Source organism: Athene noctua, chromosome 2 (assembly GCF_965140245.1).
Source record: "Athene noctua chromosome 2, bAthNoc1.hap1.1, whole genome shotgun sequence".
Taxonomy (NCBI): domain Eukaryota; kingdom Metazoa; phylum Chordata; class Aves; order Strigiformes; family Strigidae; genus Athene; species Athene noctua.
The window spans coordinates 138,795,101-138,807,079 of NC_134038.1; the positions used below are offsets into that span (position 1 = coordinate 138,795,101).

Genomic DNA, 11,979 nt, shown 5'->3' on the forward strand with positions numbered 1-11,979 from the left:
CACGGCCCGACCCGGGGCGCGGGGGGCCGTGGGCAGAGCCCGTGGGCAGCCGGCGGGGGGATCCGCGGGCGGTGGGCGGGCTGCGGCGGGGCAGCGGCAGCGCCCGCCCCCTCGGTCCCGCCCGGCCGCAGCCGCGATGCCCCTCCCGGGGCAGGGGCAGGCGGAGCGGGGCGGGGGGCGGGGGGGGACCGGAGCAAGCGAGGCGTGATCGCCCGAGGCCCCTCCTGCCTGCCGGGGAAGACTTAAAACACCCCGGCGAGGCGCGCAGCCCCGCACTCGGGAGCCCCGACCCCACTGGCAGAAGCGCCTCTCTGAGCCGGGAGCCGCTCCGCTGCAGCTGCCGCCGTGAGTGCCGCGACGGGGCGGGTCTGGGTCTGGGTCTGGGTCTGGGTCTGGGTGTGGGTGTGGGCTTGGGCTTGGGCTTGGGCGTGGGGACGGACACCGGGCCGGACACGGGGCCGGGGCGCGCTGGGGCGGCCGCGCTGCCGCCGCCGTCGGGGCAGGTGCTGACGGGAGCTCTCCCCCATCCCGCCCCGCCGTGCAGATGCAGGGCACCGTGAGGCTGTGGGTGTCGGTGCTGACTTTCGCCCTGTCGCTGCTGGTCTGCCTGGGGACGCTGGCAGAGGCGTACCCCTCCAAACCGGACAGCCCCGGCGAGGACGCGCCCGCAGAGGACATGGCCAGATACTACTCGGCGCTGAGGCACTACATCAACCTCATCACCAGGCAGAGGTAGGCTGAGCGGCCCGGCCAACATCCCCGTTTCCCGCTCCCCGAGCTGCCTTTGTGCTTGCCAAGGCTCAGGGGAGGAAAGAGGGGCGCCCCCCTCGCACTTGGGTGTCTCACCACCGACACGGAGAAAGACACGGTGGACGGACTCCCTTTAGAGAGCGACAGCCATGCACCTCTGAGTCGCCCCCGGGTTCGGACCTGAATTCCACTGTCCGAGTTGGCAGAATGGGCAGGGGCGTCGAGGCTGCCTCTGCTCTCTCAGGCCTTTCTAGCCCTGGCACAGACAGGCTGGCAGGCAGGAGCGTGAACCGCAGGGCAGCGTGCACAGGGACAGCCCCCCAAAAGGGACGGAAAACACAACTAGCCCGGGAGCTGGAGGGAGTTAGGGCAGTAAGAGCCGTTCCCTGCTCCTGTTGGACCGACTCGAGTGAAGCTTTTGATGAGAAAAAGCGCCACTCCAGCCTTGCTGAGGAGTTGTAGTAGCCCAGGTGCTTTGGGGTTTGCCAGCTACTTCATGCATCTGTGAGTGCCAAAACCCCACTAGTCCTAACAAAAGCAAAAACCCCAGCCCAAGCTGAAGGAGATAAGGGTGTGACCTGAACCTGCCTGTCTCTGATTTGACTTTCTGGGGTGACTGTGCTTGTTAAAGTAGGGGTAAAGGCTCAGTCTGAAAAAAAAAAGTGCAAATTATTATTAAAAAAAATTTCCTTTGGGAGTGACTGTCCAGTTTAGACTATGCGATTAACAGAAGTTTCCTCCTGAACAGTGTGTGACCCAGAAGAGCTTTGACATATTTATCTATGTGTTTAATATCAAAACCAGACGAGAGGTCTAAAATTAGGCTTTAATTTGTCCCTCTAAAAGTCTGAAGAATTAAATTAGAAGGGAGGTTATCATGTAACTGAGCGCTTTCCCAGCAAACCCATAACATCGTCTGCCAGTGCACTAATATCATAACACAGATGAAGAGGCCGACAGAAATACAGTTCTTCAATCCTGAACTTTTAAAGCAGTATTCACAACTCATTCATTTTTATGGCATACTTCTGTGTGGTAGTCTGTGATCGGATAACTTTTTCTCGAGATTACTGCTAAAATAATCTGATCCTTGAGTTCTCCCTCTGCTGCCCTTTTCCCTTGTGTGTGGTGGGATCTCTGGGCTGGTCCCTCAGCTCTTCTTTTGTTTCTTTCATCTCCAATTTTAAAGGTGATTCCTGTTCAAAACCAGGTCATGTTTAAAAGCAAACAAAAAAACCCTACCCCAAACCCAACCAGACAAACCATCCTTTCTGTATTCAACCTCCACTTCTGCTGTGTGCTCTGTATGCTTGCTTTAATGTTGACTGTGTAGCTTTTTTTCCTTAATTTTTGGGGTGCAAAGTACACAACTCAGAGACTGAGACTGCTTTCATTCTTCTGTGTGGATTTGTGTTCTGAAATGAACTGAAATAGTTAGTGTTGCTGATAGGTAAATCAATGCAGAATTTGAATTTTGTTCTTCAGATTTTACCTAGATTTCCCACACACCCTCTCGTATTTAAAGGGAACAGAAGTGACCTGGAAATACAAGAAAGCTGGCAGAAAGAAACCACCACAATGGCAACTTCATGATACACATTTTAAGGTTCACTACATAGGTTAACTAAAAAAAAAAAAAAAGTGTGCTGTTTCCACGGTGTGGTGAATTAACAGTGCAGAAATAAAGTAATTGCCACCTTGGTTTGAAAAGCTTAACAGGGCTCCTGGAGGTTCCCTGTTTCGGCAGTGACACAGTCACTTGCAAAATGAATCAATAACTTGTGAAGCATTTTGGACTGGTCTAAATATGATAATTTGGTTTGTTTCAACAGTTGTTCTCGAAGCTTCCTCTCACAGCTTTTTACTTCTGCCTTTTTGGCATGGTGATGCTTGGAAGCTCTGTAACAGGATGAGGGGTCCAAGGGCTCGCCCAGCATCTCCTGAGGGTGTGTGAGCTGTGCTCAGCCTCTCACCAGACAAGGTGCCTGCAGCCTGGTCACTGTGCAACTGCTGAAATGGAGCAGTAAGAGCACGTTGGGAAAGGATGAGGAGATAAGTGCTTTCTTCTCCTCAGTCTGTCGTGTCTTGTTTGATGTTTTTGTGATTATGAATAACCTGGCTCATCCTCCCGGATTTTGCTTCTGGCCTAACTGAAGCATTTGAGTGTCATTCCCCTCTGAGCTACTGTGACCCACAGGGTCTTCACCCCAGCTCCCATGAAGCTTCTTTCTTCCAGACCATCTTTCTCTTTTTGTCTTTAGACCTTGCCTGTGTGGCTGCTTTGCTCCCTCTCTCCTTTGAGATCCTTCTCCTTCAGATCCACCTCACTTAGCTTTAGACATCTGTGCTTATCAGCCTTTACACTCCTTTGAGGTTAGCTGAGGGAAACCGGTACTTGTAGGGAGTGGGTCACCAGGCCTGTCTCAGACTTACCATTTCTGGTGAGATCCCTTGTTCCTCATGTACCAGGTCTTTATGACTTAAAAAGAGAGCCTAAGTTGACCAGCACAGATAGAGACTCCTACCCTGTAGATGTCTGTGTGTCTTTGGATCAGTCCCATCTCTGTCCTCAAAAAGTCTTGCGGTTCTTGCCTCATACCCCTCTACTACACTGTTCAGGGGGCTTTTTTCGGAGCCCAACTTTACGTGAATCGCTCCTCCTTCTGCTACTTGGTACTCCCTGTACTCCCTCTTACCAGTAGGTTCTCTTCCTTTCTTGTCCCTTGTAGCTTGTTCGTGAATCTGTGGCTCTTCTGTGCTGTAGCAAAACAGTAAGGCCATCCCTACTGGAAATGGCTTGAACTCTAGGCAGGGCAGAGAATATCTGAAAGTGTGTCTGACTTAGGCAGTACTGATGCTCCGGCTTCATGTGAACACCCTTTAATGGGGAAGGGAGCAGATCTTGAGAGCTTGGGGGTTTTTTGGCAGTTTACTGAATTGGACCCACAAGATGCTTCTGAGATTCCTCAACTCCTGTTGCTGGCCTTGGACACCCATGGGATTGTATTCCCAAGACCTAAGTTTTCATAGGAAGCTTTGAGATTTTGCTGAATCTGAGATACTATGTCCCTAATCAGAATAAGTATGTTTACTCTTCGACAGCTGGAGTTGTGGGTTATCAGAATGTGTGAAAAAAGGCCTTGATGTCTCAAGATGAGCATAAAACCTGACCAGATATTTTCACAAAGCTTGGAGCTTTGCTGTGTGAGGACATGGTGGGTAGGAGCACAGGTAGCAGCACTGGTCTAGCCAAGGCACTGAAGTGACTCATAAAAGACATCTCCCCAACACAGTCATCTTCATGATTTGACTGAATCTCTGCACTCTGTGGGGTTTCTACTTATTTCTTATTCAAACAAAACTTTCCAAGAGATTAGTGGGAGTTTTGCCCAGGTGTGAGCTGTTGGAGCAAGTTGTTGATTCGTTAAATCAATTTTTTAACATAACAGCAAATTAGATTCCCCCTCAGTTGAAGACCAGGTTGGATACATATTAGCTGGAATAGAAAGAAAGAAATCCCTTTGTGGTGATGGAGTGCAAGGTGCTTGATTCAGCATCATGCTTGATTGCGTTACTGTAATAGTATTTTACTATGTCTGGCTGTTTTTTTTTCAGATACCTGTTTTCAGTCAGTTCAGATTGAAATTTACTTTAAAATTCTGAAACTGATGCTTTGTCTTTCTGTGGCACAGGTAATGTGCTAAAATGATTGAGGCAATGTAAAAATAGAAAAAGCTGAATAAAATGATTGAAAAGTGAGATATGTTTCCACTTTATGGTAAGTCATGCCATCAACAGGTAAAACTGCTGGCTTTTGAAATACAGTTTGGAAGGTTTTATTTTTCCCTCCAAATTTAGATCAAGTCATTGGAGAAACATCTTGATAGCAGTGGATAAGATCTAAGTCCTTAACTACACATTTGATTTCTCTGGAATGAGAATTTCACTCAAGAGGCATTCACAAAGCTGTTATCCGTTAATGTACGTTGTGATTCAGACTAATTACATATATACAAGTTACAAACCATGATCTTAATTCTTTCCAAAAAAGTGAGTGTTTGCTTATAGTTATCACTCTCAGGCTAATGAATCCTTATAGTGAAGAAGTGTCTGTCAAGCTGGCTGCTTATTGTCACTTCTGTTTTCTCAGGAAAAGAGAGAAAATTCCTTCCCAAGAACTAGGAGTTGCATTACTTTTAACTGTTGAACAATGTATAGTATCTGGGATTAAAAAAAAAAAAAAAAAAAAAAGGCACAACAGAAAGACAGCTACTGTGTAAATATAGGACAAGGGTAGCTGGTCGTATCCCATTTAATTGAAGAAGAACTCTGCTTCAGAAAGTTTTCTTTCCCATGGCCACATAGTTCAAAAATGATGATTACCTTGGGGTAGCTCAGTTTTTACAACCTAATGTGCTATGTGTTTGTCAATCCCAAATGTACTAGCTGTCTTAATCTTGGCTAGTTCCTGAGATAATATGGCATATTTGAGGCAGTTTTCTATAGACTGCTCATTTACAATAGAGTAGCATCTAAGACGATGTGGAAGTTCAATGAGATGATGGAATGGGGTTTGTAGGCAGGAATGACATGCTCGGAGATCGTGTCATGCACAGTTTCGCCCCACTTCCTCCATGCACACCGCATTAAGGTGCAAGACCTTAGAGTATCCAGGAACAGCCATTGAATTGAGAAGTATTCAGAGTTTCTCAATATTGTCTTATAACATGATTATGGAAAAAATATATCCAAAGACATACTGAAGCAGGAGCATTTTCTTATATGGCTAAGTCAAGTTAAGTTAAAATACTTGCTGGAAAGTTGTCTTTATGTCTGTTCTATACAGTTTTTCTGTAAAGATTTGTTTAATAGTTCCATGCTTAGTCTTCATTTTTTAAAAAAATTATATATACAAAAGTATACTTTTTTCCTCTTTCCTTAGATATGGAAAGAGATCAAGCCCAGAGACACTGATCTCAGACCTGTTGTTGAGGGAAAGCACAGAAAATATTCCTAGATCCAGGTATGTATGAACAAGTTTTGTGGTGGCTTTCACTTCTCATTTAGATTTAACAGTTCCATTTGTTATCAATAGATATGTTTCACAGGGAGAAAACTTATGCTGCCAACAGCTGGATAAACGTGTCCTGAAAAAACATTTTTAATTCCTTTTTTTGTTAAGAGCTAACACCATCTATGAATACAAGAAATGCCTCACCAGACGTAATATATTCCAAACGCCTTGTTTCCTGATTTTGGGAGCAGGCCATACCTGTTGTTTGGAGGAAGGGAAGCATTCCCACAATGCTTGCCCCTTACTGGGCTTAATTACACAGAATTGTACGCTGGTGCCTGATGACAGATTAGAGCCCCCAAAGCGGCATATTTCTACTCATTTGCTACTCAAACAGATTTAAAGTTTCCCTCTAAAGATATATGAGTGGTAAATATGCACATATGTTAACGTATACAGAAATACATGGCTATGATTGGTCTTTAAAATACAGTATTTCACATTGGTTTTGTACCTAATATTTTACAAAGGGAAAAAAAGCCTTTACATTTCCATTTGCACTTGGTTTAAAATAGCGGTGGTCTCTCAAGCAACAGTGGGATTTCAAATGTGCATACTTTATCTAGTTAGGTAATGACACCAGCTATAATGTAAGATACTGCAGTAGTGACTACAATTTACACAGGTAAAAGTAAGTATGTTGAAAAAGTAAAATACAGGGGGGTTTGTCTCATGAAAGAAAATAGTGGTTTTAGTTGTGCTTACAATCAAGCATGAATGAGCTCAGTTTAGGCTTTTACTGACAGCCTGAAGTTTGCTGATAATACTTCTACTGCAGAAATAAATGTTCTATGCAGTAGTCATCTCAGGAGTCTACAAGCAAATGCTCTGCATTTTCATCAGCTGTGCAAAGGCTCAATTAGATTAGTTAAGTACTTAAGCATAATAGTCCATAGCACTGAACTCAGGGCATGATCTTGTTGCTGAAAGATGACCAAAATTTCTACCACTATCAAGTGAGGCTGTCCATGGCACTTGTGGTTCTGAGCATAAGGACACCATTGGCTTATGGTTTGATGACTAACTGCAGCTGTGGGGATGCAGTTTTCTCTGCAGATGCTTATGTAAAAAACTGCACGGAGTGCAATGAAATGTATTAGACTATTTTGTGTTTGGTAATAACAAGGCAGAGCCCTCACATAATGGGAAATTTCCGCTACCATGAATTTGAGGCAACACACAGGGTAGTACAAAGTCTAATACTCTCTGTAATTTTCACCCCTTCATGACAAAACTTTATGGTTATTATTATTATTACAATAATGCTATTTATAACACACCAGGGAGCAAAAACTCATGAGCAAAATAACAAACTAGTCTGCATTTAAGATCAAGAATTGATGAGAAACAGATTTTTATTTCATACCCCCTGTAACAGCACTTTAAACCGACTATGGTATTTGTCATTCATCGATGACAATTATGGGAGCACTGGGAACAATGATGTCTAGTTTCCTATGGATATGTTTTCTAGGATAAAACCCTGTATGGATTCTGAACCCCACTCCAGCTTTTTCCTCCATGTGAGGACATAATTAAATCTTCTTTCTACCCAGTACTGTGTTTCATGGCACATCAGGAACTTAATATCTCTGAGCTATCTGTACCTCTTTCTGCCTTGGTTGAAGTTGACCCGAGGGTTTGAAAGCTGGTGGGGAAGTTAGGGGAGTCACACAAGGGTGGACAGCTGGACACACAGCAAATATTCCCAGGTACGACATGGCTACCGAAGCCTTCCTCCCAGAGGAAGCCAGGCTGAATGAATGAAAGGGAGTCTGATATTATTCTGAATTTAAATTAATGAAGTATGTGTTTTAGAAATAGTTATATATGCAGCCGGTTATGGAGCAGGTATAATCTGCACTCAGTGGATCAGTGAGAGAGAGACACACTTCATGAGTTCTTGGGAATGAACTTTGTAACTAAACACTGAGGTATTAATAAACAACTTAACTGTATTCAGCTTGGCTGGCCTGGTTTGGCATTTCGCATTTGCTGACTAATATATGCCCCAAAGCATTTTGCAGTCTAGGTGTATGTATGACCATATAAAGAAAGTTTAGAGAGATTCTTATAGAAAACAATTAGAATATAGGAAGTTAAGGAATAAAAAAATGAGGCACCTTGGCCTGAGTGTAAATAAGTTCTTATGACAAAGATGTGGCATGTTTTCTGATCTTGTTGAGTCTATGGAGTCATGAGAAAGCCTTTAAAACCCAGTTACAGGATGTGTCTTCCCTATTTCTGCCTCTTTAAAAGTTAAGTATCTACTGTGAGTAGTTGTCTAGGCTGCCTTTGCAGTCAGTCAGAGGGATTTGTATCTCCAAAATGAGCCTTCCATCTGAAAATGGGCAGGATCAATTGCCCTCTCAAGTGTCAGTGTCTCCTCAGTGACTGTGAAGGAAAACTAGATGCCTAACTTTTACATGGTAAAAATTATGGCAAATGCACTTCCTTTAGTCTCTTTCCATGTTCTCTACTTGTTGACTTACTTGCTGTGTAGACAGAACAGTTATTTGCAAGCGGAGGACCTCTAGATCAAATCCTGACCTCAGCAACCCTTTCAACACATATTTCAAGCGTTTGAACACCACAATAATATTTTAGGGTAGTGGCTGTGGACTTCAGTTTTGTTTGAAGGAGCTAACAGCATGGCATGTGTTTTTGTGGTTTGTTTTGGTTTTGTTTTTTTTTTCTCAGTGAATTCTCTTTGCAAACTGTTTACTCCTGAGTAAGAGCGAAAAAGAACAGATTTGTATTTCAGCATATCATAGTTTTCTAGCTGAATTCCATTAAGAGCTTCTTAATGGCATAAAGCAGCTTTGTAGTGAGTCTCAATGGTGTGAAAACACATCATCTGGGCAGCAGTATGAAGGGACAAGTTCTGGTTACCAACATACAGACATTTGGCCAACCAGGATGCTTCTGCTTTGATGGGAGTTGCATATACAGTCTTTGTCTGCAAATATGCATATGTATTCCTTATTGCTTCTATTATTAAAATGAAAATCTTTGGTAGTTCTAACTTTGGATTTTATGGAAGGGGCTTTAAAATGTATTTAATATTTTTTTTATTCATAATATGTATTGCAGGTTTGAAGACCCTTCAATGTGGTGATGGGATTTTCAGCACACCGCCAAAACTTTTCCTAGTTTTCAGTTCATACTCCACGTCTCTGAAGCAAATCATAGCGTCATTCCCAGTGCATGCAGCCATTGTACTGAATTCTGTAGAGATTTTCCTTCATCATATTTGTATATACCTTTATTTAAATAAATTATTTCTGCATTCCAAAATATAACATACTAAATGAAAACAAGCAACCCTGTCATTGGCATAGCAAAGAGTTGTTTTAAATTATTAAAACTGAATTATAACCTCCCTGCAGTCTAAAGTGGTATGGACAACAATAGTGTCACAGTTATTACAGTAATTAGTGTACAAAGTAAGATAAAGACATTGTATATTGTAGCCTCAAACTCAGCTCAGCTGCTTGGTTTATACAAAGCTCTTTAAAATAATTTATCACAGACTACATAATTTAGCAAAATAATGTTCTGGGAGGTGATTTTTCAGAATCACCGTTCTAAAAACTTACTTTATATTTACATTGACAAATGTATCAAAATGAATAGCATTTTCAAAACACAAAGGAGTTAGTCACGGCTTAATTCTGCTAACTCTTCAAAACTGGTTTGAAGCTTGGCTGTAAGCCTGAATTAGGAATTTTAAATGAAACAGATGTAACATGTTTGTTTTGGCAGCATGCAAAGCATCAGAAAACAATATCTAAAATAACTCATAAACCAGGGCAAATCTACAGTTATTTGTGCCAGAAAAGAGACATTTAATGTCGCCTAAAAGCTTGTAAAGGAGCACACTGATATATCACAACCCTTTGGGTACCTGCACTCTGAGCCTCTCTCATTTGGTGTCATTCATGGTTTCTTGTCCACCATGAGAAGATACCTGGAACAGGGACAAGGGGAGCTGTCTTCAGGTTTTAATTTCATTTTCTTTTTTTTTTTTAATTTTATGAATTTCATCACTAGTCATCATCCCTAATGAGGGACTTAAACACGAGGACCTCTGAAGAAACCCTCAAAGGTTTTATTCAAAGTAACATAATACAATGGCAGCACATTACCCTTGTTCTTAAGTGGTTCAATTCAGAGAAATGTATCTTGCAGTGTGGCCAGGATCCATGCTGGGCATGACACAAATGCTGGTCCTTGGCTCCTGATATTTAGGCACAGCTTCTTTTATCTAGAAACTGTGACTAAACACTGGGTAATAAAGCATATAAAAAATTCCAAGTAGGAGAAGAATCATTGTGAAGGTCTAGTGTATTTACTTCCCATTCCTGCTTTTCAAATGTTTCCACACGGCTGGTGTCCCCAGGAGAGATACATCAGTGCAAGTAAGTTCCAGATTTCTATAAATGGATGCTGGGTGCATTTGCAAAGCATTACAAGGTTCCCAGGACATGCTAGCTTTTATGGTCGCACTTTCTTTAGTAAAGCATAACATATTTTTCCTTTTCATAAAACACTTGTGTGTCATTAGAATGGGAAAATTCTGCTTTCAGCAGCAATACTTTCCCTTACAAGCTTGGTGATGGGTTCCACAGCGCTACACATGAAATTGTGAGGATTAAGAGCAGTCTAGTATTACAAAAATGTTTGGGGCCCCCGGTATAAACTGTTGCCACCCAAGTCAGGAAGTGATGATGTTCAGAAGGGCTCCAGAATAACCATAGCTTGATGGGGCTAGCAGGAGTCCATCAACCACAGGCCAGGACCTGCTGGGTTAGAGTCCACATAAAGTTCTGCTTTGGATAATTATTAAAATGAAAATTGGAAATTAGTGAGGTATCTGCTATATAATATCTCTAATTCCTGGTAATTCTTAGTATCTACATATATATTAATAACCATGTAAATTACAAAATCAGTAGATAGTAAACTAAACTCATGCTGCTTAACACTATCGTTAAAAATGTGCCTTAGTGGAGAAAGAAAGAGTTAAAGGAGAATTAGTGCCTGCTAGTTGCTCATGCTGAGCTGTTCCACTCAATTACCCGAGTCTTCCTGAACTTCAAGAACACCCATCTGTATAGAAAAGTTAGAAAAATCTAAAGAAATGCCAGGTTTATTACCTCATGAGCTGTCAAGGACAGAGACAAGACAAAGCACTCACAATATTTGTCTATCCACACTGTGCTATGATTTTCTTTCTAAAACCTTTCTGTGTTCTCTGTGGCAGACACAACACTGCCATAGAAGTCCAGTGTACTTAGCGCTTACCTTCCTTGTGTACTTGATATACCACTCTTGACAGGTCAGGACACTGAAAATATTGGAACAGCTCTCCAAATTGCAGGATAGACTTAAAAAATGAGCTGTGAAATGAAGATAAATGCTGGATTTGTTTGGTATGACTTCTGCATTTTGACTTTAGGGATAACCTTTTCATCTTTTTCTCTCTAACCATGAGAAACAGGACCTTGTTTCTAAAACAAAGGCTGAAATTTATGTCAGAATCTGAGGAAGCACCAGGAAAAACAGCAAGAAGTGAGAACCATAAAAGTAGGCAATAGTATTTTCTCCTTTATTTATTGTGGGTTTGCAATCATGAGGAATGTATATAGATAGGTGTAAAACATTTAAAAGACAGTCCACCTTTAGCTTTGGAAATTTCTGTAATATACATCTCAGTTATGCCCATGTATCTTCTCTTTGAGGAGAGAAAATTCTCTCTATTCTTTTCTCTCCCCTTCCCTAGAAACCTAGCTCATTGCAATGCTTTCAGCTCTGAAAATCTGTGCCAAAAGACAAATTCCCCAGTCCTTCTTTGATGGGTGTTTCTCCCTAGCCATGGAGTGAAATGTTGTCCCTGTGACCGATATTGGACCAAACTGGGATGGTGTGGGTGCCCCCTGCCCTCCCGCTGGCCAGCTGCTGTCCCCCTTCCCTGGTGAAGGGGAAAGAGCTGCCTGCCAAGCTGAATTTTCCTCACTTGTCTTCTGAGAGGTGGCAACCCCACTCTTGGTGTTACAAAGAGGGCATGGACAGCCTTCTGCAGGTAGGGCAGCTCTGGTCTGCCAGACCATCCCAAACACGGGTGATCATGACTGATCACGGCGGAGAAGATA

The 11,979-nt window shown here is 42.7% G+C and overlaps 1 protein-coding gene across 1 annotated transcript; it reads left to right on the forward strand.

Moving 5' to 3' along the window:
* The first annotated feature begins 233 nt into the window (after window positions 1–233).
* NPY (neuropeptide Y) lies at window positions 234–9,111 on the forward strand. Its single transcript, XM_074898068.1, has 4 exons — window positions 234–345; window positions 545–732; window positions 5,693–5,773; window positions 8,918–9,111. The coding sequence occupies exons 2-4, from the start codon at window positions 545–547 to the stop codon at window positions 8,940–8,942; spliced, it is 294 nt and encodes a 97-aa protein (XP_074754169.1). The 5' UTR covers window positions 234–345; the 3' UTR covers window positions 8,943–9,111.
* The last annotated feature ends 2,868 nt before the right edge of the window (window positions 9,112–11,979 follow it).